Source organism: Scomber scombrus, chromosome 18 (genome assembly GCF_963691925.1).
Source record: "Scomber scombrus chromosome 18, fScoSco1.1, whole genome shotgun sequence".
NCBI lineage: Eukaryota > Metazoa > Chordata > Actinopteri > Scombriformes > Scombridae > Scomber > Scomber scombrus.
The window spans coordinates 26,455,017-26,479,477 of record NC_084987.1 but is presented as its reverse complement, the minus strand read 5'-3'; the positions used below and the strand labels follow the sequence as shown (position 1 = coordinate 26,479,477).

Genomic DNA, 24,461 nt, shown 5'->3' with positions numbered 1-24,461 from the left:
AAACAGGTAACTAGTAACTGTATCGGAATACAATTTTAAAGTAACCCTCCTAACCCTGTCACTGTACTTCACTGTATTTCATGCCAGTACAGCAAATTGAAAACACGTATGAAAGAAAAAGATGTCTATTTTCTCATGGTAATATAATTTTGTCTACATGTATGGAATGTTTATGTATTCCAATTTTAGAAATGACTGAGAGGTTTGCTTTTTTTGTATTAAATCTGGATGAATGCTCACATACCCTTGTTTTGTTATTTCTCCTGAAAGCATCCGTGATTATTATTAGACAAATAAACAGCGCTTAAAATAGCCAAACCGTGTGCGTAAAACGTTCCCTCTCTGGTGTGTGGCTGCGCACAGGCTGGATGAACCCGTAATAAAATTGTCCATTTAAAGGGAGGAGTCGGGGGCAGAGGGGTTATTGGATCCATGCAGAGAGGGGTGGGAAACACAAGGTTTGAGGGGCGTGCTTCTGCTTTCCAAAATCGTCTGACCGTTCGCCAACCCTCCCCGCACTCATTCCTTTCCTCTCTTTCTCCAAGTCAGTGTTTAATGGTATAGACGAGGATGAACTCCCTTGTGAAATGGGCGCTCATCCTCTTTGTCCTCTTCTCCATCATTCTCAACATCGTCCTGATTGGTATCCACCAAAACAAGGCGCCCAAATGTTCTGCCCAGCGCGTCCACCCTCTGCGGGGCAAACATAACGAGCGCAGCAGCGTGTTTGCTGACCTCACCCGGGAGGAGTACTTGCAGGTCCAGGAGTACATGCTGAAGCAGACAGACTTGGACATATCCACCAAGCAGACCACCAAGCCGTCGGAAAACTTCTTGTTCTTAATAGATCTCTCTCTGCCTAAGAAGAAGGAGACGCTGGAATATTTAGACGGGAAGAGCCCCAAGCCGGTGCGAGAGGCCACGGTGGTGGTCTTCTACGGCGCCAAGGGCCACATCAAGGAGTACGTGGTGAGTCCTCTCCCCAATCCCAAAAAATACAGAGATGTCACCTTGGAGAGGTATAAGAAGGAACTTCCAATCAATGCGCGTACGGTCACCATCGGGGAATACGTCTTGATTTTCCAATTTTTTCAAGAGAAAGTTTTCGTCAAATTGGATAAGCTCCTGAAGGAAAGCTTCAACTACAGTCCAAAGAATAACCTGAACGCCTTTGAGCAAATGCCCCGCGGAGTCCAATCCGGGGACAGAATTACCTGGGTGTCTTTCTTCAGGGACATGAGTGGCATGTACATCCATCCCGTGGGCTTGGAAGTGCTGCTCAACCATAAGAGCGTAAACTCTTCCGAGTGGACAGTGGATCGGCTGCTCTATAACGGCCAATACTTCGACTCAGTAGACGAACTTAAACAGAAATATGATGACGGTACTGTTGAGAAAATAGTTTACAAGGAGTCACTTGACTATGGTTCACTAAAACCCAGGAAAAAGCCTCTGGAGCTCGGCCCGCAGCAGTTTTACGCAGAGGGTAAGCGCTACAGCATCAACAAAAACCACGTCCTGTACCTGGACTGGAGCTTTGCTTTCGGGATGAGCTCCCTCACGGGCATGCGGGTGTTTGATGTGCGCTTCAAGGACCAGAGGATAGTGTACGAGCTGAGCGTGCAAGAGGCTATGTCAGTGTACGGCTCAGTTACGCCCGGGATGATGCTCACCAAGTTTCTTGACTCGAGCATCGGGATTGGCCGTTTCGGACATGAATTGGTCCGTGGAGTGGACTGCCCCTATGAAGCCACCTACGTGGATACATACCGGTACATCGATGCCCCTGCACCGATTAGATTCAGGAATTCGATCTGCGTCTTTGAGCACAACATGGGTCAGCCCCTGCGGAGGCACTTCTCTGACTTCTTCCACAACAGTTATGGAGGGATGGTGAACAGCGCTCTGGTGTTCAGGACCATCACAGCCATTGGTAACTATGACTACATGTGGGATTTCATCTTCTATCAGAGCGGAGCGGTGGAGGCCAAGGTGCACGCCACTGGATATATCTCGTCTTCTTACTTGCAAGATGGTTCTCTGAAATACGGACACCAAGTGGCAGAAAACGTTCTGGGGAACATCCACACCCACTTCATCAACTTCAAAGTGGACCTGGACGTGATGGGTGAGTACAGTTCATTACCTACGACTACTGCTGCAGAGGGTAATATAGACCTTAAGTCTAACCCTTACATACTGTTCAGGATCAAATTTGACCCCTTTTATTATTTAAGAGCTGTAAAAACACCATATACACATTCCTTTTAGTTGGACTTTTCCATATGTGATCCTGAATATACAAAAATGGAAATAAAATGCATAATTTTTTTTATTTTTGTGCAGCTGATACACATTTTTGTATGCAGTTTGACCTGTATTTATTAAAAAATACCAATAAATTAAATAGTAATTATGAATGTCTCATAAATAAATAAAATACAGCTTCATTAAGGATGAATCAAACATGTATTAATAACTGATGGGGAATTTATGAATGTGAAGTAGTGTAGAGACTAATTATGAGTTAGAATATGAACAGTATGTGAGGGTTAAAAAAAAAACCAACAGAAAGAAAATGCTGATTATATTTATATGTTCATGTGAGGAAATTCATTGACAAGCCTTAACAATTCCTCAACTGACCCTGTATTATTGTGTAGCACCAAGTCTGGATTAATATCATCATCATCATCATCATCATCATCTCATTTTTTATCATCTTTCCCACACACTTATTAATACAACACAACCACAGTGCATTGTGGCCTGATAACCAATAATCATAATGTTAGACCATAATTATGATCATCAAGAGAATGAGTCAAGGCTTGTGTATTTTTACTGGGAAGCCCAACAATAAAAAAAAAAAAAGGCCTGCACATTTTTTTCCCATCATTGAGGACCCAGATTGCCTGTATGGTAGACTCAGCCATGTGCAGCATATTTCCTGTATACTAGGAAATTACACAACCCTTTCAAAGAAATGTACTTAGAATTAACAGTTACACATGATTGAAAATCCTACTATGCTGCTCCATCGTTCGACACATAAATCAACACACTGAAAACAAAGTATTGTATGTGAGTAAAAAAAAGCACAAGTATGACACAGTAAAACTGGATACCTTGCAGAGAAGTGAAAGTGTTCAGGTCTTCATTTAACAGCTCAGCATTAGGAAATATTGGGTTAGCATTAGCAGTAAATAGTAAACAATCAAATGGATCACATGCTGCATCATCATGTGAATCCTTCGTGCATGCAAAGACAAATTCAGAGCAGGAATGGAAGACTGCCAGTAGCAATAACATCTACTATTGTTGAGTTGACTGGAACTGTTAGACTTGTTTCCAGCGAAAAACAAAAAGCATGTGTTAATTATTTTCCTCAACACTCAAGATTTTTAAGGTTTGATGTGACAGCCACTTCCTTATTCTTAACACTGATAAAAACCAAAGAAATTGTTTTTGACCCAAGGGAGGTGAGAGGCCATGACCCTGTGTTTGTTGGCAACAGGAGAATTGAACAGGTATGCTCCTTATAGTGTCTACGCATACTTATAATTTAAAATGGAGTGTCCGTGTTGATTATCTATGTGCTGGCTGGCTCAAAGACCTGACTTTCTGTTCGGTGTGGGAAGTGAGATCATGTTAACATTCAACAATGCAGAGACGGGAAGCATTATCAGATATGGCATGAGTGCATGGTATGGCTCCCTTACTGCTATGAAGCTGATAAGGAAAAGAGATTACCTGTCCCCTTCAAAACCACTGATGAGAGAACTTCTTCTAGCTACATGTATTTAACTTGGTATCCAAGTACTCAGCTGTATTGTCTGAGGAGTTTTGAATCACATCGATTGTGTCCATTATTGCTATTGTTTTTTACAATGTGTTGTTTTTTGTCTTTTTGCAATGGCATTGTTTTTGAGATCTGTGTATTTATTGATTATTAATGCATCATGTAATATATTTTGTGTTCGCAGCTGTGTTCAGCAATTTTTTTTGCAGTAGTGCACCACTGCATTGTCCTGTCAGTTATGTATTATTTCACTGCAGCTCTTTGTAGCACTTTTGCCCAAGACAAATTTCCCCTCAGGACATTTAAGTTTATCTTTATCTTTAAGTTTAGCTTATCTCTTATTTTATCCTCTCTTATCTTCACCTCAGTGATCTAATGGAAGCTATGGCCATGTTTTTGATTAGGACATGTGCCAATCTAAAATGATGTTTCAGCCTATTTTGTTTCACATCTCTGAATGTTGGCTGTTGCTTGCTGTGTCTCATTCACTGCAGGCATGGAATTTTGAGGTACATGTATTATATGCTACCTCATACTACTACTTCACTACATTTTGGAGGGAAATTTTAAACTCAGCTACTTAACAGATAAAAACTTTGTGTATAAAAAAAAACACACATCTTCAGCTCATTGATTAAACTGGCCAAGTCCTAAGTGCTACTTACATAATAACAATAATAATAAGAAGAATATAAAGTATGTATAATAGTATAATATGCTAACAAGTGCCATCCCAGCCAGGATGTCCATGTGGGCCCCACATGGGTTAAATGTGGGCTATGTGGGTACTGAGTGGGCATGGGCTTGAAGTGGGTACATTTTGTGAGTCCCACATGGTTTCAGTAACATGGGCCCCACATGTGAAGCTCACGTAGGCTGAGCCCCATAAGGGATGTAAGTGGGCTAAGCAGGCACGGGCATAAACAGGGGAAATTATATTGGCCCCATATTGTTTCAGAAACATGGGCCCCACATGTAAAGCCCATGTGGGTTGGCTAAATGGGCCCCATTTTAGGTCAATTCTGTTCCCACTTAGACTCCAAATGAGCAAACATATGGGGGGCCACCATGGAAACTGCGGACAAATTTGCAGCCCAAATATAACCCTTATGGGGCCATCATGGACATGCTGGCTGGGATTTTGCATAATGTTACACTTAACTTTTAATACTATAATACAGTTAATGGATCTTTCACTTAATTCAGCTTTTGAAAGCAGTAGTTTTAGGTTGTAGTATTGCTACTTTTACTCAGTCATGGATTTGAATACATCTTCCAGCGAGGATAATTTGGTTTTGGGTGATGTGATCAATTGCAAATTCTTCAAGGAATTGAGGAATATCAAATAAGATGTATCCTGTATATCAGCTCGTCCCTGCCTCACGATGGGGCGCTGAGTCAAAATGTGGTTTTCAGATCTGTATAAGTTTGGTTTATGTTATTGAATATTTTTAAATATAGTTTGATGTATGTACTTACTTTGTGGGAGCTGGAAGGCAACAGGGTACAAGACAATGAGCTAAAAGAGTTCAGAGTTAGTGATAATTGTCTGTGGCTTGTCACATGTAGTCATATGGCCCACTGAAGACATCCTAATATTGAATTGTGCAGCTTTAAATAACGTTTAATAAAAAAGGGGAAAATAAAACATCAGTGCAGCTTTGTTTTGGCTAAGACATTTTTCATGTTTTCTTCTCCAGGAGTAAAAAATGTGTTCCAGACGAAAGACATGGAGTATGTCAATGTGGCGCTGCCATGGATGCCTAATCGCACCGCTATGATCCCTCAACTGGTTGAGAAGCAACTCAAAACGGAACAGGTCTGCCATTACCTTCATTCACTTCCATATATATAGGAGTCATTCAACAGTATTTGAATAAAACTAACAAGAATGAGTAACAATGTGGAACAAGAGTTATGAACTACTCAGGCCTTCATAATGTGGAGAGAGCATAAAGTGTTCTCTGCTTCGACACAAGAATGTCTCCCATTGTTATTTTTATAGACAGCATTTTGGAGCATCTGATGATTGATTGATCACTTATAGCAAGTAAAGTGACTCTTGAAATGTTAGCTGTGGGACTAATATCAAGTGTAACACTTTCACAGGAAGCAGCTCTACGTTATGACACCAAGACTCCTCGCTACCTCCACATTGCCAGCAACATGACCAACCGCTGGGGCCACCAGCGCTCCTATAGGCTACAGGTGTTCAGCTTTACTGGGGAACACCTTCCAGAGAGCGAGGCTGAGGAGAAGGCCATGTCCTGGGCCAGGTGAGATTGGACAGTCACAGTAAACAAACCTTTCCAAGCATTTCTTTACCTTGATGATTTAAAGCAGGGGCGTCCAAACTATTCCACAAAGGGCCATGTGGCTGCAGGTTTTCATTCCAACCAAGCAGGAGCACACCAGACTTGATTCATTTAATCAGCTGATCTTCAGACAGCTGATTGGTCAAATGGTGTGCTCTTGATTGGTTGGAACTAAAACCTGCAGCTACATGGCCCTTTGTGGAATAGTTTGGACATGCCTGATTTAAAGTATGTTTGACAACATTTCTTTTACAGATAGTCTCAAGAATTTCAATATCTACATTTAGGTTGAGTTCATTATAATCTATTCAGGTGAATCACACTAAGTACTTACTGTGTAGCATGGCTGGAAAGTAACAATCAGAGGATGAGCCCCCCTATGGACAGGGAAGTTCTGGAGACAGACTATGTTTTTCTTTCTGTGGGGACAATTTCCTTCAGTCAAAGTACTTTGGATGAAAGAAATTACATATACTGCCTGGGACCACGTATGTGATATCACTGGGTTACATATTATACAAACATGACATTAAATTGTATCTGTATGCAGACAACACACTGCTGTATGTTGCCATACAACCTGATAACAGCAGCCCACCATTTGGGAATAATATTAGACTCGTTCACATGAAATTTAAATGATGAGTGTGGTTCAGTTATGGTTTTCCACCTGAAGACTGTAGCCAATTCATTTTTAAGCTTCTCCTCTTATTGAGACTATTGCAGTACTCTTTATTCAGTCTCAGTGAAAAGTCAGTAGCTCCTTTTAATGCAGGAGACCTAGTTTTTTTGAATTACTTAACGTATACTTAAAGTATATTTGTAGCTTAACCCCAACCCTAGCTTCACTATGATTCATTTGCCATAACAAAGATCTTTTCCTAACCTTAACAACCATAGTGTATGTTAGGGAATTTTCCATCATTTGGCATGCACTGGGTCAAACTAGGCTGTTCGGCCATCACAAAGCCACACAAAATATTGGGTTTAGACACTGTCTCCCGTAAGCAGTGAGTCTGCTCCTTTTGGGGAAAACAGGAGGCATTCTGATAGTGTTGCTATAGCAGCCGAGGTCAGATATGTCTTTGACTGTTTTCCCTGAATGGGGTAAAGGTAACTGGAGTCAGAGGTTTGATATATTGTTGGATGTAGGACAAAGGTCTTGAGTGTCGTCTAAGCAATGTTTTGTCTATAGACCAGTAGACTAAATTCTGTATATTGTAGATGTGTTGGTCTGCCCATATTTGGGCATGGCTCAACCTGTGGCATTATCTGTGTGGTTTAAAGTCTATCCCCGGAGGACAGAACTTAAATTGAAAGGAGCATCAGAACATAACGTGTACTGATCATTCATTCATTTCTCCTTGTACAAGTAAATAAACCATTTCAACTTAAGACATCATGGACTCCTGTCTACTCTCTCCATTGACGTATGGGCTGCATAATTAAAAATCTCTAATAGTGTAGTTTGCCATGCACAAAAATAGTAAAACAACAAAAATTCAAAATGTCTCTTCTGTCTGTCTCTCTGCAGGTATAAAGTTGCCATCACCAAGCACAAGGACTCAGAGCAGACCAGCAGCAGTCTGTACTCTCAAAACAACATCTGGGATCCAGCTGTGGACTTCAGCAAGTACATTGAAGACAACGAAAGCATTGAAGATGAGGTGTGTTGATATTGAATCTGCATGTTAATCACAGAGAATCAGAAAACAAGGTAATGAACTTTAGGAGATTTAAGTGAAGACATTTACATGATTTTTTGAAACTGTGTTCCCAGGACCTGGTTGCCTGGGTGACCGCTGGCTTCCTCCACATCCCTCATGCTGAGGATATCCCTAACACGGTAACTGTGGGAAACGGGGGTGGGGTTCTGCTGCGACCCCACAACTACTTTGACGAGGACCCGTCCATCCACTCTCCAGATGGGGTGTACTTTGGCCCGGGGAGTGAGCAAAGCTGTGAGAACAACAGAATGGCCTGTCTTGCTGAAGAGACCTGCAGCCCCGTGCTAGAATCCTTCACCTACCATGGCTTTGACGGGGTTATGAAGTTTGAGGATTAGGTGTGATTTATTGATCACTGAAATGTAACCTCAGAGCACTGATGTGCTCAGTGAGGTGCTTGGGCTTACTAATCAATCTATCAACAAGCTTATGTCAATGTTTATAAAGACAGTTTGGGACAGAAAAAGATTTTTGCTACACATGTTTTACAGCTGCAAGAATTTGAGTAAAGGAATAGTTCAACATTTTGGGGAATATGGTTATTCATTTTCTCTCTGAGAGTGATATGGATATCAATCTCTTCTCTGTGTGTTCAGCACAGAGCTGGACTCTGACTCTCTCTCGTTGCATCTGGCTTGTTTAATCCATGCACGAATAGTAATATAAACACAATAATTTGTGGTTTTTGGCGGTGTTATATGCTGGAACAATTTCTCCTGAAGTCTTGTCGTCACAGTGAGGTTGCTGGGTCTGGTACCATTGTGCCGGTACAGACAACCTTTGTTCATAGACCGTATATGGCAATGCTGCACTACATCAGGAGACACTGCACAGAGGTGCCGGGGAAGTAGTTCCAAGACCTAACTCCAGTAAAACACAAGCTACCCCCCTCTGTTCTCCATGGTATGCATCATGTAAACAAAATGCAAGACTTGGTGGCATTATAGTAGCCAACTTGAGGCCCTTAGTTTTTTCTTTTTTTCTTTTCTGTATGTAATGCTTTAGTGTTGTACAGTATATTACCAGATACATTCTCAATGAATCAAGCTATCACAAAATAATTGTCACACAGTGAACTTGGAGCCTTTCAGAGGGTCCCAGGGGAGTTACCCTACTGGTAATGTATCTTTGATGGATAGATACAGATATGGCTGACTAGAAGGTTGGGAAACAATCTATTTTATGGTATCAATGATAATTTAAATGCTATTTCAGTTGTAGTTCTAACATCTGTACCCTCAGCCCCCAGCCCATTGGTTCTTTCTAAAATGTGATTTTTTTGAAAATGTCTTAACGTCCTAAAACAGGTATAGTCCCCACTTTAGTTAGTTAGTCAAACAGGAAGAAATTATGTATTTGTTGGGAACTATTTTCAGTGGTAGATAAATCCAAATTTAAAGTATTTCTGGCAGCAGGACAGTGTGTGTGGAATTGAGTCAGAGTGAAGGTATAGGTATAGTGTGGCTTGTTGTGTTTTAAATAGGTTTTGCCAACAATGGAAGTCTATGACACAAAGGAGTGAGATATTTTTAGGCTTTGATACACACACATTACTTGGTAGAAGGGTGTATTCATTTGTCTTGGCTCTGCACATGTTGACCACAATTTACATATAGAATGGTGTAAAGTATGCAGAGTTTCTAGTAATTCTATCAATAAAAAATAAGATTGGTAATAGACAGCTCTAAAGAACAGTATGACATGACAATATGGGTCTTGCTTCATTTCCTAATCTTGAGGCCCTATCTTGAATAGTTTTAAGACCTTGATTGATTTAGTATTGTATGTATATGTTGCATATTCCTAAATTATTATTATTTTGATCACATAGTAAACTTGGCATGACATTGGGAGTTAAAAGAGGCCTAGCATCTCACTTTGCCTCGGCAACCTCCAGGAGGTTAATTCAGCCATGTAGTTAAAGATTTCTGTTGCTATTCATCTGAAATAGACAACAAATGTAGTTATTATTAGGTTAATAGAAATAACTGTTACAGTACATCATGAGGAGTAAAAATGGTGTTGCCTGGGATTTCAAAACCATATGATAACATCTTCAGGAATGTTATCTGTGGTTTGAGATTTTGCAGGCAGCAATGTTTCAACAGCTGTCATCATTATGTAATGCTTTTAATCATTTTCATTCTTAGGCCAGCTAACGGGGTTTTTTTTTAGCAAGAAGTCAAAATTAATCCAAATGCATTGTAAATGACACATGAACCACTGTGATGTAAACTGTGACATAAACATTATAAACTGACACTGTACAGTCAGCTGTGTGTAAGTGAGTGCACTAACAAATATGAGCTTTCAGTCCAAAGTAGGACCCTTCGTCTGATGTGGCTCGAGGCTGGGACTACTGAACGTCTGATTGTTGTTTTTACTCTTTTTAGATATTTTTTTCTACACTGGGACATTCAGAGGAATTTTACTGTTGTTGTTGTTGTTGTTTCCTCTCTTAATAAAAGAAGAGATTATTTGTTTAAGAGGAGTTCGGCTGTATTTGGTCCTTTACAAACACACACACACACACACACGCACACACACACACACACGCACGCACGCACACACGCACGCACACACACACACACACACACACACACACACGCACACACACACACACACACAAAGAGAAATGTGTAGGTCTCACTCTTCCACATTGTTTATCCAGGAGCAAGGAAATTGAAACCAGACCATCAAAGCAAGAGTAAAAACACACCCACCCACTTTGACTCTACATACTGTACTTCATGGGAACCGAATCAGCAGACGGTACATGTAAGGTTCAACGCTTGTGTGTGTGTGTGTGTGTGTGTTTGTGGGTGTGTATGTCCTTTGTGTGTTCCTTTGTGAAGTCACATTGTAAGTGGTTCTTTTCATCAGAAGTCAAGTAAAATGTTTCTCTTAAAGCTTTCATGCTCCTCTGTGGCTTGCACTTGTTTAGGAAAGCCAGTGTCAGGATGTGAAAAACAAAGGAAAGCAGAAAGCTCCCATGAAGAATCCAACAAAAGTCTGCACTCAAACAGAAAGCCAGGCCATGCTGAGACGGACTTGAAGTGATGCTCAGAGATGAAACTCACCCTGATTCCATTAATCTTAAAATGTTATCACCTGCAGATATCTTATTTACACACAAATCAAATAAAATCACTGTGACCTTGTCTTCTTCCATTAATATCTAGATGATAAGAGAGTAGACGATTCAAGTCAAGTGTACAAAATTTGTGTCATATCTACAGTATTTATGAAGCGATGTTATAGTACCTACAGCAACACTTTGGTTGAAAGTAGCAGCTACTCTAAAAAGGTACCCAGAGCTTAACACAGCCAAGCTATTTTACATGAAGAAGCCCCCTACTGTTAAATGTATAATCAACCCATTTACACATAATAAACTATAATATATAACATAATAATAATAACAAACCCTCTCTCTCTGTCTGCGGGTGAAATGACTGTTTAAAGCTGCATTGAGAGACCACTAGGGGGCAACACAATAACGCTCTTACAGTTTGTCAAACAGTGATTTGGTCCATGGTTGATATAAACGTAGTTATGGTTATATTTTGGCTCTTAGTGTCTGGTTGGCTCCACCTTTTTTGTTTTTTTCATCAAGAGAAAATAAGTGTTCGCTTAAATGCAGCAGACTGTAAAATAGCAGTGAAATGACCTCCAACCCACTTCACACACCAGCATTAGTCAGAGCAGATGTATACAGTGAAGCCCTGTGATGACACCATGTTACAACATCTGGAAATTGTCAGAAAAGGGAAAGACCCATGGGAGCCAATTCTCTTTAAATACACATAAACATATCCTCAACCGGGGGGGGGGGGGGGGGGGGGGGGGGGCAAATCCTCCAGCACACATCACGAAATACTAGTAAATATCTTACTGCCTTTTTGGATGCCCGGCCTGAAGTCCTGTATTAGTGGACGTAACTTTTGTCCTCTATGGTAAAACACCAGTGCAACTTCAAATTCTCCCATAAAATCTCTGCCTTCTGCTCTAATCCCTAAAAAAAGATGATAAAATAAATACTCATTTGCTCCAGTTTTCATAAATCATCGACTGCTATCTTCAGGGCTGTCATAAAAAAGACAGACGTTTTGTCTGGCATTAGAAAGCCCCAACATATGCGTCTCTGTAACCTCCTTTTTACCTCGGAAAATGATTTGTCTTCATTGAGTAGAGCCTCTGCGTCTCTTAAGGCGTCGTCAGACTTCCACAACTTCAAGAAACACTTGGACCGACACGCAAAGCAGCTCTTGTCATCAAGTTTTAAATTCTGCGTCTAAATGACGAACATCCTCGAGTCATACATACTTTTATAAGTTACAGTGACAACCATGAATGATGCACTGCCATTCAAAGTTTGACAATGTGCTGTGTGTGTACTTTGGGGGCTGCTTTGCCTTTGGGAAGCTCTCTACAGCTTTCTTATACTCACACTATGGACTGGTTGTACAGCAGATAGTTCCATTAAGTGTCCCAGTAACAGTAAGAGTGAACCAGCATGCACAACAGCAGACCTCCCTTAAGTGGAATTCTCAATCATTAATAGACTCATGAGTTTCCTGCTATGACATGTCCAAGTGTTTGCTGTACTGTCCATCCAGTGGCATTTACCTATGAATCGTCACTTCATGAAGTACTTTATAGTGTTATACATTTCATTTTAAATAAGTGGGCATTTCCTTCATCAATCTACACTCAATAAACTAGATTGGAAGAGTGAAAACACATTTTTAGAAGTTTTTACCAAATGTAATCTTTTTTTCTTCTTCATACATTTGCAGAGATTTATGAAAACCTGTTCTCTTTGTCATTATGGGTAATGAAGTGAAGATTGATGGGAATCATTGCCAATTTTTTTGATTTAAATGATATTTATAACACTGTTAAGTGGGCAAAGAATAAAAGGGTCTGAATACTTTCTGAAGTGACTGTAGATAGATTCTACCTTTTGAGATATTCACTGAAATGTATCTAAGACCACATTTATACGTTTCTTTAACCAGAGGTATGCTGATGTGGAGCCATGTGTCAGAGGGATGACGGTTGGCCTTCTGGAGCCTCTGGATGAACATACAAACCCTGGCTGTCATGTCGGAGGGTGCAGTAATCCTCAAGGGCCTGGGTGACATTGCATCCACTGCATATGCTGATTATTCTCACTGTCCATTCATCTGTTTATTTTTTCCTATTAATTGATTAGTTGTTGGGTACAAAATGTCAGAAAATGGTATTCTGTGTTTGCCAAAGCCCAAGATGATGTCCATGATGTCTTGTTGTGTCCATAACCAAACGTTTACTGTCACAGAGTAAAGAAAGCAGAAAATAATCACATTTAAGAAGCTAGAACCAGAATTTTGACTTTTATTTTGTAAAATAAAGTTTTTAATAAGAGAGTGTATTTAATTCTTGTGGTGAAAACTGTGTAGATGTTAGACTGACTTGTTATCAGAGAAAAACAACGATTAGGACTAACAACTGCAGAGGGAGAAGGAAAGCTGGGCCAACTTGACCTAAGAGGGAAATAATTAGTTGACCCAACAACTTGATGGGTTGATATAAGTTAATATTCCAGCCTGGATGAAAGTTGGGCCAACTTGCTCTGAGCCTACTTAGATTTTTGAAATAGCCAAGTTACCTTTTTTTTAAAACTGTGTGCATGTTGTGTCAACTGAATGGCAATGTGAAATGTTAAACTTGGAAAACAACTGTTTAAAAGTTGAATAAACTCAAACAATCTGCAAAACTTACAACTAAACTTTTGGAAGTCGTTCCACCTTTGACAGTGCACGTTGTACTGTTGAGTTTATCGAAGTTTTTACTGCAGCTGCATGTGACTCATGTAATATTAACTAATTGTCTTTTTTACAACCTGTAAGAGAAAGTAAGAGAGTTTAATGGACCAATAAATGTATTCAGTTAATGATTATCAGTGGGTTAGGGTTAGGTTAGCACATGACAGTAGGTCGTGGGTGTGCAGACTGTCAGTGTTTCCATCTTCTACTTTGGTTCATAGATCGGAAGGTGTGGTGATTACCAACTTCACTCTGTGCCAATCTGAATCTTTGAGCCGAAACATGAACAGTGTTTAACACATGGAAAAAGGCTTTTTTAGGAAATCCTATTGTTTTCTGGAAGGTGTTACTACATGTTGTGACCTGAATGCACAGAGTTTGAAGCACAATGTACCTCAAGAGTAAACCCTGACACACCAAAACATGACAATACTACGAAGTTGGAAAGAAGGTAGTGACACGGGATGAATGAGGACTTTTTCCTGCATAAACAGACATAATATCTGTGTTAGAGTTTTAAATGACCAGTCTGATCTGTGTGTAGAGGTGTGTGTGTGTGTGGTTATTTTATAGCAGCCTGGTGTCATTTCAATACAATTTAATCAAGGTAAACATTGTTAATGCAGATTCAAACTCATCATGGTGTTTCATTCAAATTGTTTATCTACATTTTGAGCATTATTCAGTTGTTGCTGCACAAATATGACGTTTGACAGAGTCATCAGCTCGACAGCAAAGTGATTAATGTATTTCTGAGAGATTTATTCTCAGGCAAGCTTTATTTATACAGCATATATCAAGAGAAAATAGAGAAGAGGAAGAGAAGAGAAAGAAAGAAAATAAGGTTAATAGGGTTTTTTCCAATTGCTATAACACAATTTTGCAAACTAGTCTGGTTTTATCAAAATACTTAACACAATTCACAGAACTGCAAAATACCTCATATATCCTGCAAAATGAAGCACAAAACTACATATAGCATTATCAAAATCAAACTTTTGCACCAACTGGCACACACTTCATTCATATAACCAGATGTTTGTTTAACCAACTACACACTGTTGGACATAATGAAAAGCTCTCTCATCTTTAGTATGCTTTGCCATAATACTAAAATAGTTCAAGAAAATTGCAGAAAAAATATACAGTATAGGGAAAAAAAGAGGCAAGAAAAATAATTAGGCAGCATCTTGCCGCAGCATCTTCTCCTCTTCCTCTCTCTGCATGTTTTCCATTGCTTTTGTAAAAAAAAAGGTGCTCACCTGTGCTCTTTTCATAGAGCTTACTTCCTGATTGAAGTGGTAACAATTAAGCATTGAGGTGTTTGGCTAGGTGGTTCATATATTGGCCAATTAGCTCATGTAGTGTCATTTTGAATGACAGTGTTTTGAAATGGCAAACATGTGACTTTATGTCAGATTGTTGTGTCTTATGCAGAGAACCGTGTTCAGTGCATTTAAAAAGTGTCATTTTGAAATGCAAAATGTGTGTAAAGCAGAAAATGTGTTTAGACTTTTGGAGACTTGAGAAGAAGTTTTGCTCTCTATGTGTCAGTTTAAATAATTGTGCTATGCTATATGTCATTTTAGTGTGTTAGCAATTGGAAAAAACTTTAATAACAACAATGATGGTGATGATGACAATTCTAACAGCAATAGGAACTGTAATAATGACAGCAGCCATTCACTAAAAATATACAGGAAGACTTGCATCTACATTATTCAGATTATATTTTCATATATATTTCATATCATTGAAAGGCAACAAAGGAAATAAATGTTTTAAGACACTTTTTCTTTCCACCTTATATTTTATACTTTACATATTTTATGTATTTATGTATTTTAAGAATAATTTTATGGATTTTATGGATTCTATAGATCGTGTGTATTTTCTGTCTGCTGTATGTCTGTTATTGGTGAGCCAAAGACAATTTTCCATCATGGTGGACAACAAAGTTCTATTGTATTCTATTCTGTTCTATTCTACAATGAAGGTTTCAGTACTGTTACAGTTTATATTTGATGTGATGTGTAATCAAGTCAACTTTTTGCCAAGTATTGGAATTCCTGGAAGGACTTTAAAAAAACCCAAAAAAACCCAACAAGTCCATTTTCATGTCCCAATTTACAATCCCTTACACTGAATGTGTGTGATTTGTGTAGATTGTGTGTGTGTGTGTGTGTGTGTGTGTGTGTGTCTGTGTGTGTCTGTGCCTGTGTACGTGCATGGCTGCAAACACTTTTCGAAACTGCTGATGGCATTTAGTGTGAAAACACACAACGGTAGCAGCACACTGAGTGTTAACATTTCCTTTTTCTGGCCATTTTCCTGTTATACACAATGGGCGACCGAGAGTGTAAGAGCAGAACAAACGCATAGAGAGCACAACATAGGAAAACCCTCCACGTAGCACTTCAATCAATCATTCAATCTGTATTTATATAGCGCCAAATCACAATAAAAGTCGAGGACTTTACACATAGAGCAGGTCTACACCGTACTCTTTAATTTAATTTAAAGAGGTCCAACATTCCTCCATGAGTAGCACTTGTCAAATATCACTTCTGTGACATATGAGTCTACCAGGCTGTAGTGAATTACAGGATGGGTTTTACTATTGTCTCTCTCATCTTTTCACTTTTTCAGTTTCCCTTCATGTATCCTGCATTTCTCCTTAACTTCTGTCTCCTCAGTCATGTGAAAAGTCTCTGTTTTATAAATCTGAGCATCTATACCTTCAGTGCAAAGGGTTCATACACTTTAACATCTGTGCACAGCTGTTACATTTTCCATTTTAGTGTCCTCAGCCTGAGCAGACTGATCTTTTCATTGTATTTTATAACAATTATGATAATTTCGTATTTTTTAACAATGTCACTGTGTCATATTCAACATGATTTCACTTTTTTTAAAGGTTATGGCTGTGGCTCAGGAGTGGTTCCATACCCGGCTCCTCCAGTCCACATGTCAATGTTACATTACTCCTGATGGCTTTATAGTTACAGTGCTTCACAGTTACCTGAACTAGTTAAAATAACAATCTCTATTTTCCCTGTACCAAATGTTTTAATTGTTCCAAGGATTAACAAACGAAATGTGAAATATCCATGACTTAGTCAGGAGGTAGAGCGGGTCGTCCACTAATTGGAAGATCATTCGGTGGTTCGATTCCCGGCTCCTCGAGTCCACATGTCGATGTGTCCTTGGATAAGATACTTAACCTTAAATTGCTCCCGATGGCTGTACCAATGGTGTATGAATGTGTGAATGGATGAATGTGACATGTAGTGTAAAAATGCTTTGAGTGGTCGAAAGACTAGAAAAGCGTTATATAAGTACAGTCCATTTACCATTACTAAACAACACCACAGCAACAAGACTATGGATTGGAAACAGTTCAATTGAGAATAATGAAGGAGAGCTGAGATGTTGAATGATGGATGGGTCAGGGGACCGGAGGAAGGTATGTGGGGGTGAGGGTTGAGGAACGTGGGATGGGGGGTTGGAGGATGAGGGAATGAAGGGATAAAGGTGAGGGGGTAGGGTCGACGATGGATGTATTGTAGTTTGTTATTATGACCATGACGACTGATGGCGGAGAGGCAGGAGAGAACTAGGGGGAACCAGACTCTGAATTGTGGAGCTGTTTCATCGGATCATCAGCTGGATAGAGCCTCAACATCATAGACAGTCATTCCTGTAATGAGCTGTAGGTGTTATCAGTATTGAGCATGTTTTATGATCCAATATCTATCTTAACTTTCCATTACACAACTTACTTTTTATAGCTGTGACAGTGTTGTAATAAACAGGTTTTAACTATTTTTGGCAGCACATGGAAGTAGCTTCACATCCTTCTGATTACGTTACGCATATACTGTATGTTAATAATCCACTATAATTTAATTTAATATAATTTATTGGGTTTTTAATCCATTACATATTTCTGTAATTTGGCCTTCTTCGTCTATTCTGTACACACCACATCTATTGCATGCCAGTCTGTCCTGGGATCCTTCTTCTGTTGTTCTTCTTAAGATTTCTTCGATTTTTTCCCTGTTAAAGGGTTTTTAGGGAGGTTCCAGCCAGCATGTTCATGTCGGCACCATAAGGGTTCAATTTGGGCTGCAATTATAGCACCCAAGTGGGTTTGTCCGCAGTTTCCATGGTGGCCCAAATTGGACTCAATGGTCTAAGGACAGAGGTACAGACTGTACAGCCCCCGAGGCAAATTTGTGATTTGTGATATTGGGCTACACAAATAAAATTGATTTGACTTGAGAGACAATAGGTTTTTGTTCAACCCAGTATCACAGCAGTTTGTAAAATATTCACAAAAAATCATGAAATTTAATCTATTCATTTGTGTCCTTCATTCACATTCCACTGCAGTCATGATTTAGATCCTTCTGTGGGGGAAATAGTTTTACATTGATAGTCCAGGGAATGATTGTTATCCTGGGATAGGTGAAAGAAAGGACATGGCATTGTTGCATTTCGTTGTGGTCATTTAGGGAATGATTACACCATTAATACGATTTTAAGTCTTACAGTAGCTTTGATATCTGCCATGTGAATAATGATTGACTTCCAAGATTAGTTCAAGGGCAGCATGTGGTGTTATCAGTTAGTTTAGATACTAAGTAGCAGGAAATGTTTCCAGAGCATGAAAGACAACACCCCACGCTCCTTATTTGGAAGGTCCTGGCTCCAAACTGAGAAGAGAGCACTGACGATAACAAGCAACTCTGGGCTTTACACTGACTCCAATCACACTATGTTACCTCCATGTTTTTATACAGCATAGAGTTTGAAGTCTATGTTTCTAATGTCTAATTAACAACACAAGTTCTTCTTCTTGATTTTCCACAAGCATTTAGCATGTTAGCTTGACAGCCTGTCATTGAAAACAGTAAAGACATCCCACCCTGCAAAAGTCATTTCAGGGAGGTCCGTTCCCCCGGGGGGTTACACTGGGGGTCGGTCTGGGGGGGGGGGGGTCTAATAAGTGGCAACACAGAGCTATAAGGACGCTTTGCTCTCACACACGCTGCATTGATAGTCACACAAACACACTCACACACGCGCAGTCACTCTCTAGCGCGCACTCTTGCTTGCTCGCTCCAGATTCCGGGAGATTTTAGCTCATTTGCGGGTGTCAGGGACCCGCTATCAGAGTTGGGATGTCTGAGTAAGGAAGAGGAAGGAAGTTGAACACAATGGTCAGCCTGTGGAAAGTTTTTCAGTGTTCACATTCAGAAGCTGGAGGGAATCTAGCCTGCTATCTCAAAACAGTTTGTTATGTTGTGTTTAATTTTGGGTTTCCTAATCTTTATATGAAACTGTCTGACATTAGGACTTCAAGTTAGAAAGAGGCAGTTGTGTAAAGGAATTGACCTTTTATAGCAAATGTTACACAGTTTTGTTGGAAAAAAGAGAGGAGAGAGAGGAAGGAGAGAAAAGCACATTGAAAATCAACATGAGTGTATGAGTGTTTAATCAGAGTGATAGTATGAAGTCTCAGGTTTTAATGTCCACACTATGGATAAGAGGGGACGTTGGCTCCACCTGAACTAATGCAATACTCTATTTTCCATTTTCTCACCAATCTTTATGAATGTCTGCTAAGTCTGTCAGGCCACCTTTGAATTCTTGAATGTGTTTAATTTGTCAGTGAGATCACCATCCGACCTATTTGCTCTATTAGTCAAAAGAAACACTAATAAATTGTGTTAAGAAATGGAAATAATCTACTAGTATGCTATCACACTCTTAATTACACAGACTAAGTTTCAACCAGTTCACTCTGATCAGTAACTATATCATAACCATTTGCTCAGTATAGTGCAAGTCAGTGTGTCACCACTTATCTGGGGGGGAATTTTTTACTCGACACACTTCTGGACACACTTCACTTAACGTCAGAACTAATCCAATAGGCAGTATATTCAGTAATCTAGCCTATTTTCAGAAGAGATTTTTTTTTAGCCCAAAGATTGTATGTCAGCATGCTAACATTTGCTCATTAGCACAAAACTCTACACAAAGTACCCTAACCCTAACCCTAATCCACCTGAGACTGATAAGTATTAGGCAAATTAAAATGTTGTCCTGATGATGGTGCTAGATGAAAAAGGAGATATTTCAGTCTGGACCAAGATGGTGGACCAACCAACAGACTGGCATTGCCTAACCTAGAGCTATGTCACCAGCATGGCTAAAGACAGTCCTGGACTACGGATATTTTTATCAAATGTATTCTTACTGTAATTTTTAAATACAAGCAATAGAAATAAACAAGCAAAAAATCACAGTCAAAGTCCTCATGCTTGTGACTTTTTTGAACCTTTATTTAGTTAAGTTACACTGAGAGGAAGCCTCCCTTTTGTAGGAACACTCACACAGTTACACACATTTACAACTGGAAGCTGACCTGTACAACAACAGTCTGATCTGCAAGCCACAGAGCAGCTCCACTGTAAGGGTAGGGGTTAAGGACCTTGATTAAGGGCACTTCAATGGTGGTAATGAGGGAAGGGCAAGCACTGCTTTTTCACTTTCCCTAGGCTTTTATCCTGCTGGTCTGGGGATTTAACTGACAACCTTCCAGTCACAAACTCGCCTTTCTAACCCTAACCCTACTGAAAGCCTTGGTAGGTGAAGGGTTCCAGCTCGGGGGTGCAGGTGTCATGATCAAGGCAGGCCACCCTGTTGTAGTCACAGCTTTGCTCACTGCCTGGGCTAAAGTACACGCCATCGACAGAGTGGATGGATGGGTCCTCATCAAAGTAGTTGTGGGGTCGCAGCAGGACCCCACCACCATTGCCCACAGTCACTGTGTTAGGGATGTCCTCAGCATGAGGGATGTGGAGGAAGCCTGCAGTCACCCAGGCAACCAGGTCCTGGGACAAATTAAGAAAAAAAAGGATAAAGACAGAATATAATAGTTAAATTGTATTGAATTTGTACTTTTTAGGAATGTTTCAAACCAAACTCTGTCCCACATACACACCTCATTTTCAATACTTTCATTGTCCTCAATGAACTTGCTAAAGTCTACAGCTGGATTCCAGATTTCATGCTGATTATACAGACTGCCGCAGCTCTCCTCCAAGTCCTTCTGCTTAGTAATAGCAACCTTATACCTGGGGGATTGAGATTAAGTGAGATTACATGCAGAGGAAAGGACTAAGCAATGTTGATGAGATGCTGTTTACACACTAAAGCCCCTGTAAACAGTGGTATGCATGAAGTTGAATGCATTAATTAGTTGTTGATGAAACTCAGTTTGAGATAAATTGTCGAGCTTCTGGTTTCTGGTCTTTCGTCCCTTCACAGGGAGCATGGCTTCTCACCTGGCCCAGGACATGGCCCTCTCTTCAGCCTGGTTCTCTGGAAGGTGATCCCCATTGAAGCTGTACACCTGCAGCCTGTAGGAGCGCTGGTGGCCCCAACGGTTGGTCTGGTTACTGGCAATGTGGAGATATCGAGGAGTCTTGACATCATGACGCAGAGCTGCCTCCTGTGTAAAGATAAGTACAGTATAAGACATATTTTGGGAGAATGATCATATGGGTGACAGTGACAAATTACAGTCTAATATCTTACCATAATTTGTGGGAGGTTGACTACAGTTAATCCCCCCCTGATTTACTGTTTTTAAGTTAAGTTTAACAGTGATCTTCTCTAAATATTAGATCGATTTTTGTGTGTTTGTGCAATAGCATTAATGAAAACGCATTTAACTTAACTGAATGCAAATTAAATTGTGGGAAGGATACATTTTACTTAAATACAAACATTTGTTTCCTGTACTGACTAAATTACTGGACTGGAGCTTTGTTTCCAGCTATGTAGCAATAAATGAAACACTGCACTTGTTCTGTTCGAAGTTGTTTCTCCACTATCTTAGGGATCATGGCATAGTGTTCCGGCATCCAGGGCAGCGAGACATTCACAAACTCCATGTCTTTGGTCTGGAATACGTTCTTCAATCCTGGAGGGGGGACATGTTTTCACTTTATTTTTTGCAATTCTGAGTAATTGTAGTGCCTGTATAATATATATCTATATCCACACACACACACACACAACTCAGACTCACCTAAAACATCGACATCCACTTTGAAGTTGATAAAATGGGTGTGGACATTTCCTGTGACATTTTCTGCCACTTGGTGACCGAATGGATAACTGCCGTTTACCATGAAGGAAGAGGCGATGTAGCCGGTGGCCATCACTTTGGCCTCGACTGAGCCGCTCTGATAGAAGATGAAATCCCACACGTAGTCATAATTCCCTATAGCTGTGATTGTTCTGAACACTAAGGCACTGTTTGCTAGTCCTCCATAACTGCTGTAGATGAATTCTGAGAAGTGCCTCCTTAGAGGTTGGCCCATGTCATGCTCAAAGATGCAAATTGAGTTTCTGAGTTTCCGTGGAACACCAGTGTCCATTAAGTGTAAAGTGTCTATGTAGGTGGCAGAATAAGGACAGTCAACTCCCCGGACCAACTCATAGGCACACCGACCAATTCCCAAGCTGCCATCAAGGAACTTGGTGAGCATAAGATTTGGGGTGACAGACGCATAGACTGACATGGCTTCTTGAACACTTAGCTCATAGATGATCCTCTCCCCTTTAAAGCGGATGTCAAAAGCTCTCATGCCTCTTAGTTGACTCAGTCCAAAGGCAAAGCTCCAATCAAGGTAGACGACGTGGTTGTTCCTGACACTAAATCGCTTGCCTTGTACGTAAAACTGCTGAGGTCCAATACCTGTGGGTTTCTGCTTAGGTTTGAGTGATGCATAGTTTGGCAGAGGTTTGTAGGTAACTTTACTCACAGTTCCTGCCTCATAGTTGTCCTTCAGTTCTTGTATGCTGTTAAAGTACTGGCCGTTATAAAGCACTTTCATCACACGCCAAAAACTAGCATTGGTGCTTTGGTGGTCAAATAAGATTTCAAAGCCTACTGGGTGGATGTAGAAGCCCTCCTCATTTCGACAAAATGCAAACCATGACTGTCTTTCCCCTGACTTAACACCCTTAGGCATGGTGTCATAGTAAACTTGTTCTGTTGAGAAATGTATACCAAAACTGTCTTTCAGCAGTGTGCTTACTGGTTTAAGCACATCATGCAGGAACTTTTCTATAAGAAGGTACTCCCCAGTATATATAGGACGTGCAGTCAAAGGGATGTCCATTTTATACCTCTCAAAGGTAACATCACGGTGGTAGGTTGGGTTGGGGAGAGGACCCACGACATATTCCTTTATGTTGTTCTCAGTGCCATGAAAAACCACAACTGTCGCCTCTCTTGCTGGTTTCGGCCCGTTGGTATCAAGATAGTGCAAAACATCCTTTTTCTTTGGCAGGGAGAGTTCGATCGAATACAGGTAGTTAGCTGAAGGAGGTGTTGCCGGGTGTAATTTGATGTTCATCCCTGGGATCTTCCACATGTAGTCACGTACCTTATAAAACTCCGTCGCCGAGAGGTCAGCAAAGACATCACTGCGTTCATTGTGCACTGCAGATTGGAATGGATTTACCTGTTGAGCAGGGCACTTTGGAGTGCCCTGGGTGTTGAGCCATATCAGGACACAGTTGCCTATCAATGAGGCAACAACTGTAAGAACCAGAAGGCATTTGAGAACAGTGCAAACAGTCTTAGAGACCATTTCTCCACCGATGTGCAACTGGTATAGTTGAGGAGAAGATAGGGTGGCAGTTTAAGAAACCTCTATAAAAGGGAGAGGCCACTGACATCAAACACTGCTTTTACAACCCATTGCTGCACTTTGAAGTGTGTTGGGAGTTGAGCCATATCAAGACAGTTACCTATCAGTTGCTTATCAATGGGGCAGCAACTGTAAGAACCAGCATGCATTTGAGGGCAACACTGTGTTTACAAAGTGCCTTTCAAAAAACTTTTTTTTGCTTTTAACAGGAACTATACACTGCTGTATTTTCTCGGAGATGCTTTTAGGGCCTAAGATGAGAACTTTTTTGTTAAGGTTAAGTTGGAGGAAGTTATTTGACATCCAGTCCTTGATAGCTGTTAGGGAGACTTGCAAGGTGGAGCGTGATAAGAAATCCACATACATCAGGAAACCAAGGGGGAGCATGTAAAGGAAGAAAAGAATAGGACCTCGGATTGAACCCTGGGGTACACCACATCAGCCGAGCAGATGAGGAGACACGGTGATCAGTTGCCACAGACTAACTATTTTCTGAGAAATAGAAAAGCAAACCAGTTACGGGTAGTCCTGGTTAAAAGTGATCATCATGCTTACACGCTTTACAAAGAGAGCAACCAAAATACATATTTACTGCTAAACACTGGAATATTAACATCTTCATGAGCAGCATTTAGCTCTTGGATTTACAACTGGGGTCTGAACAATGCTAGGTCTTCAACTGCTGTGACATAATGCTGTGATAAAGATCTATTAAACGGATGTATGATCATTAACTTTAACAGTAGGATGGTTCCAAATCATAAAATGGCATAAAAAAGTTCAAAAGGGTAATGTGAAACAATATTGTCAACGGTGACGTCATCACAATTCCTGCATTAAAATACAAAAGGTAATTTACAAGCATCACTTGTTTCTAAATATACAAGTCCCTAGATTATTGTAGAATTAATAGTTTTATTATGTAAAATAATGATTCTAATAAAGAAAGGGTTAATAACTTCCCACTAAACAACACTGGATTACCAACAGGGAAAAGAAGGTATCAGTCCTGGGGACCCAAACTCCCCAGGACTGTATGGCAATAAGTTTGTGGTCATTTGTTTTTT

General features: G+C 40.2%; 2 protein-coding genes across 2 annotated transcripts; one reads left to right on the top strand and one right to left on the bottom strand.

Annotated features, from left to right (window-relative positions):
• Positions 1–516: 516 nt before the first annotated feature.
• aoc2 (amine oxidase copper containing 2) lies at positions 517–10,330 on the top strand. Its single transcript, XM_062439138.1, has 5 exons — positions 517–2,128; positions 5,503–5,621; positions 5,912–6,078; positions 7,652–7,784; positions 7,898–10,330. The coding sequence occupies exons 1-5, from the start codon at positions 571–573 to the stop codon at positions 8,180–8,182; spliced, it is 2,262 nt and encodes a 753-aa protein (XP_062295122.1). The 5' UTR covers positions 517–570; the 3' UTR covers positions 8,183–10,330.
• Positions 10,331–20,295: 9,965 nt separating this feature from the next.
• On the bottom strand, positions 20,296–23,334 carry LOC134000127 (membrane primary amine oxidase-like). Its single transcript, XM_062439441.1, has 5 exons — positions 21,762–23,334; positions 21,535–21,653; positions 21,013–21,179; positions 20,670–20,802; positions 20,296–20,559 (listed from the first exon to the last, which is right to left on the bottom strand). The coding sequence occupies exons 1-5, from the start codon at positions 23,332–23,334 to the stop codon at positions 20,296–20,298; spliced, it is 2,256 nt and encodes a 751-aa protein (XP_062295425.1).
• Between the last annotated feature and the right edge of the window lie 1,127 nt (positions 23,335–24,461).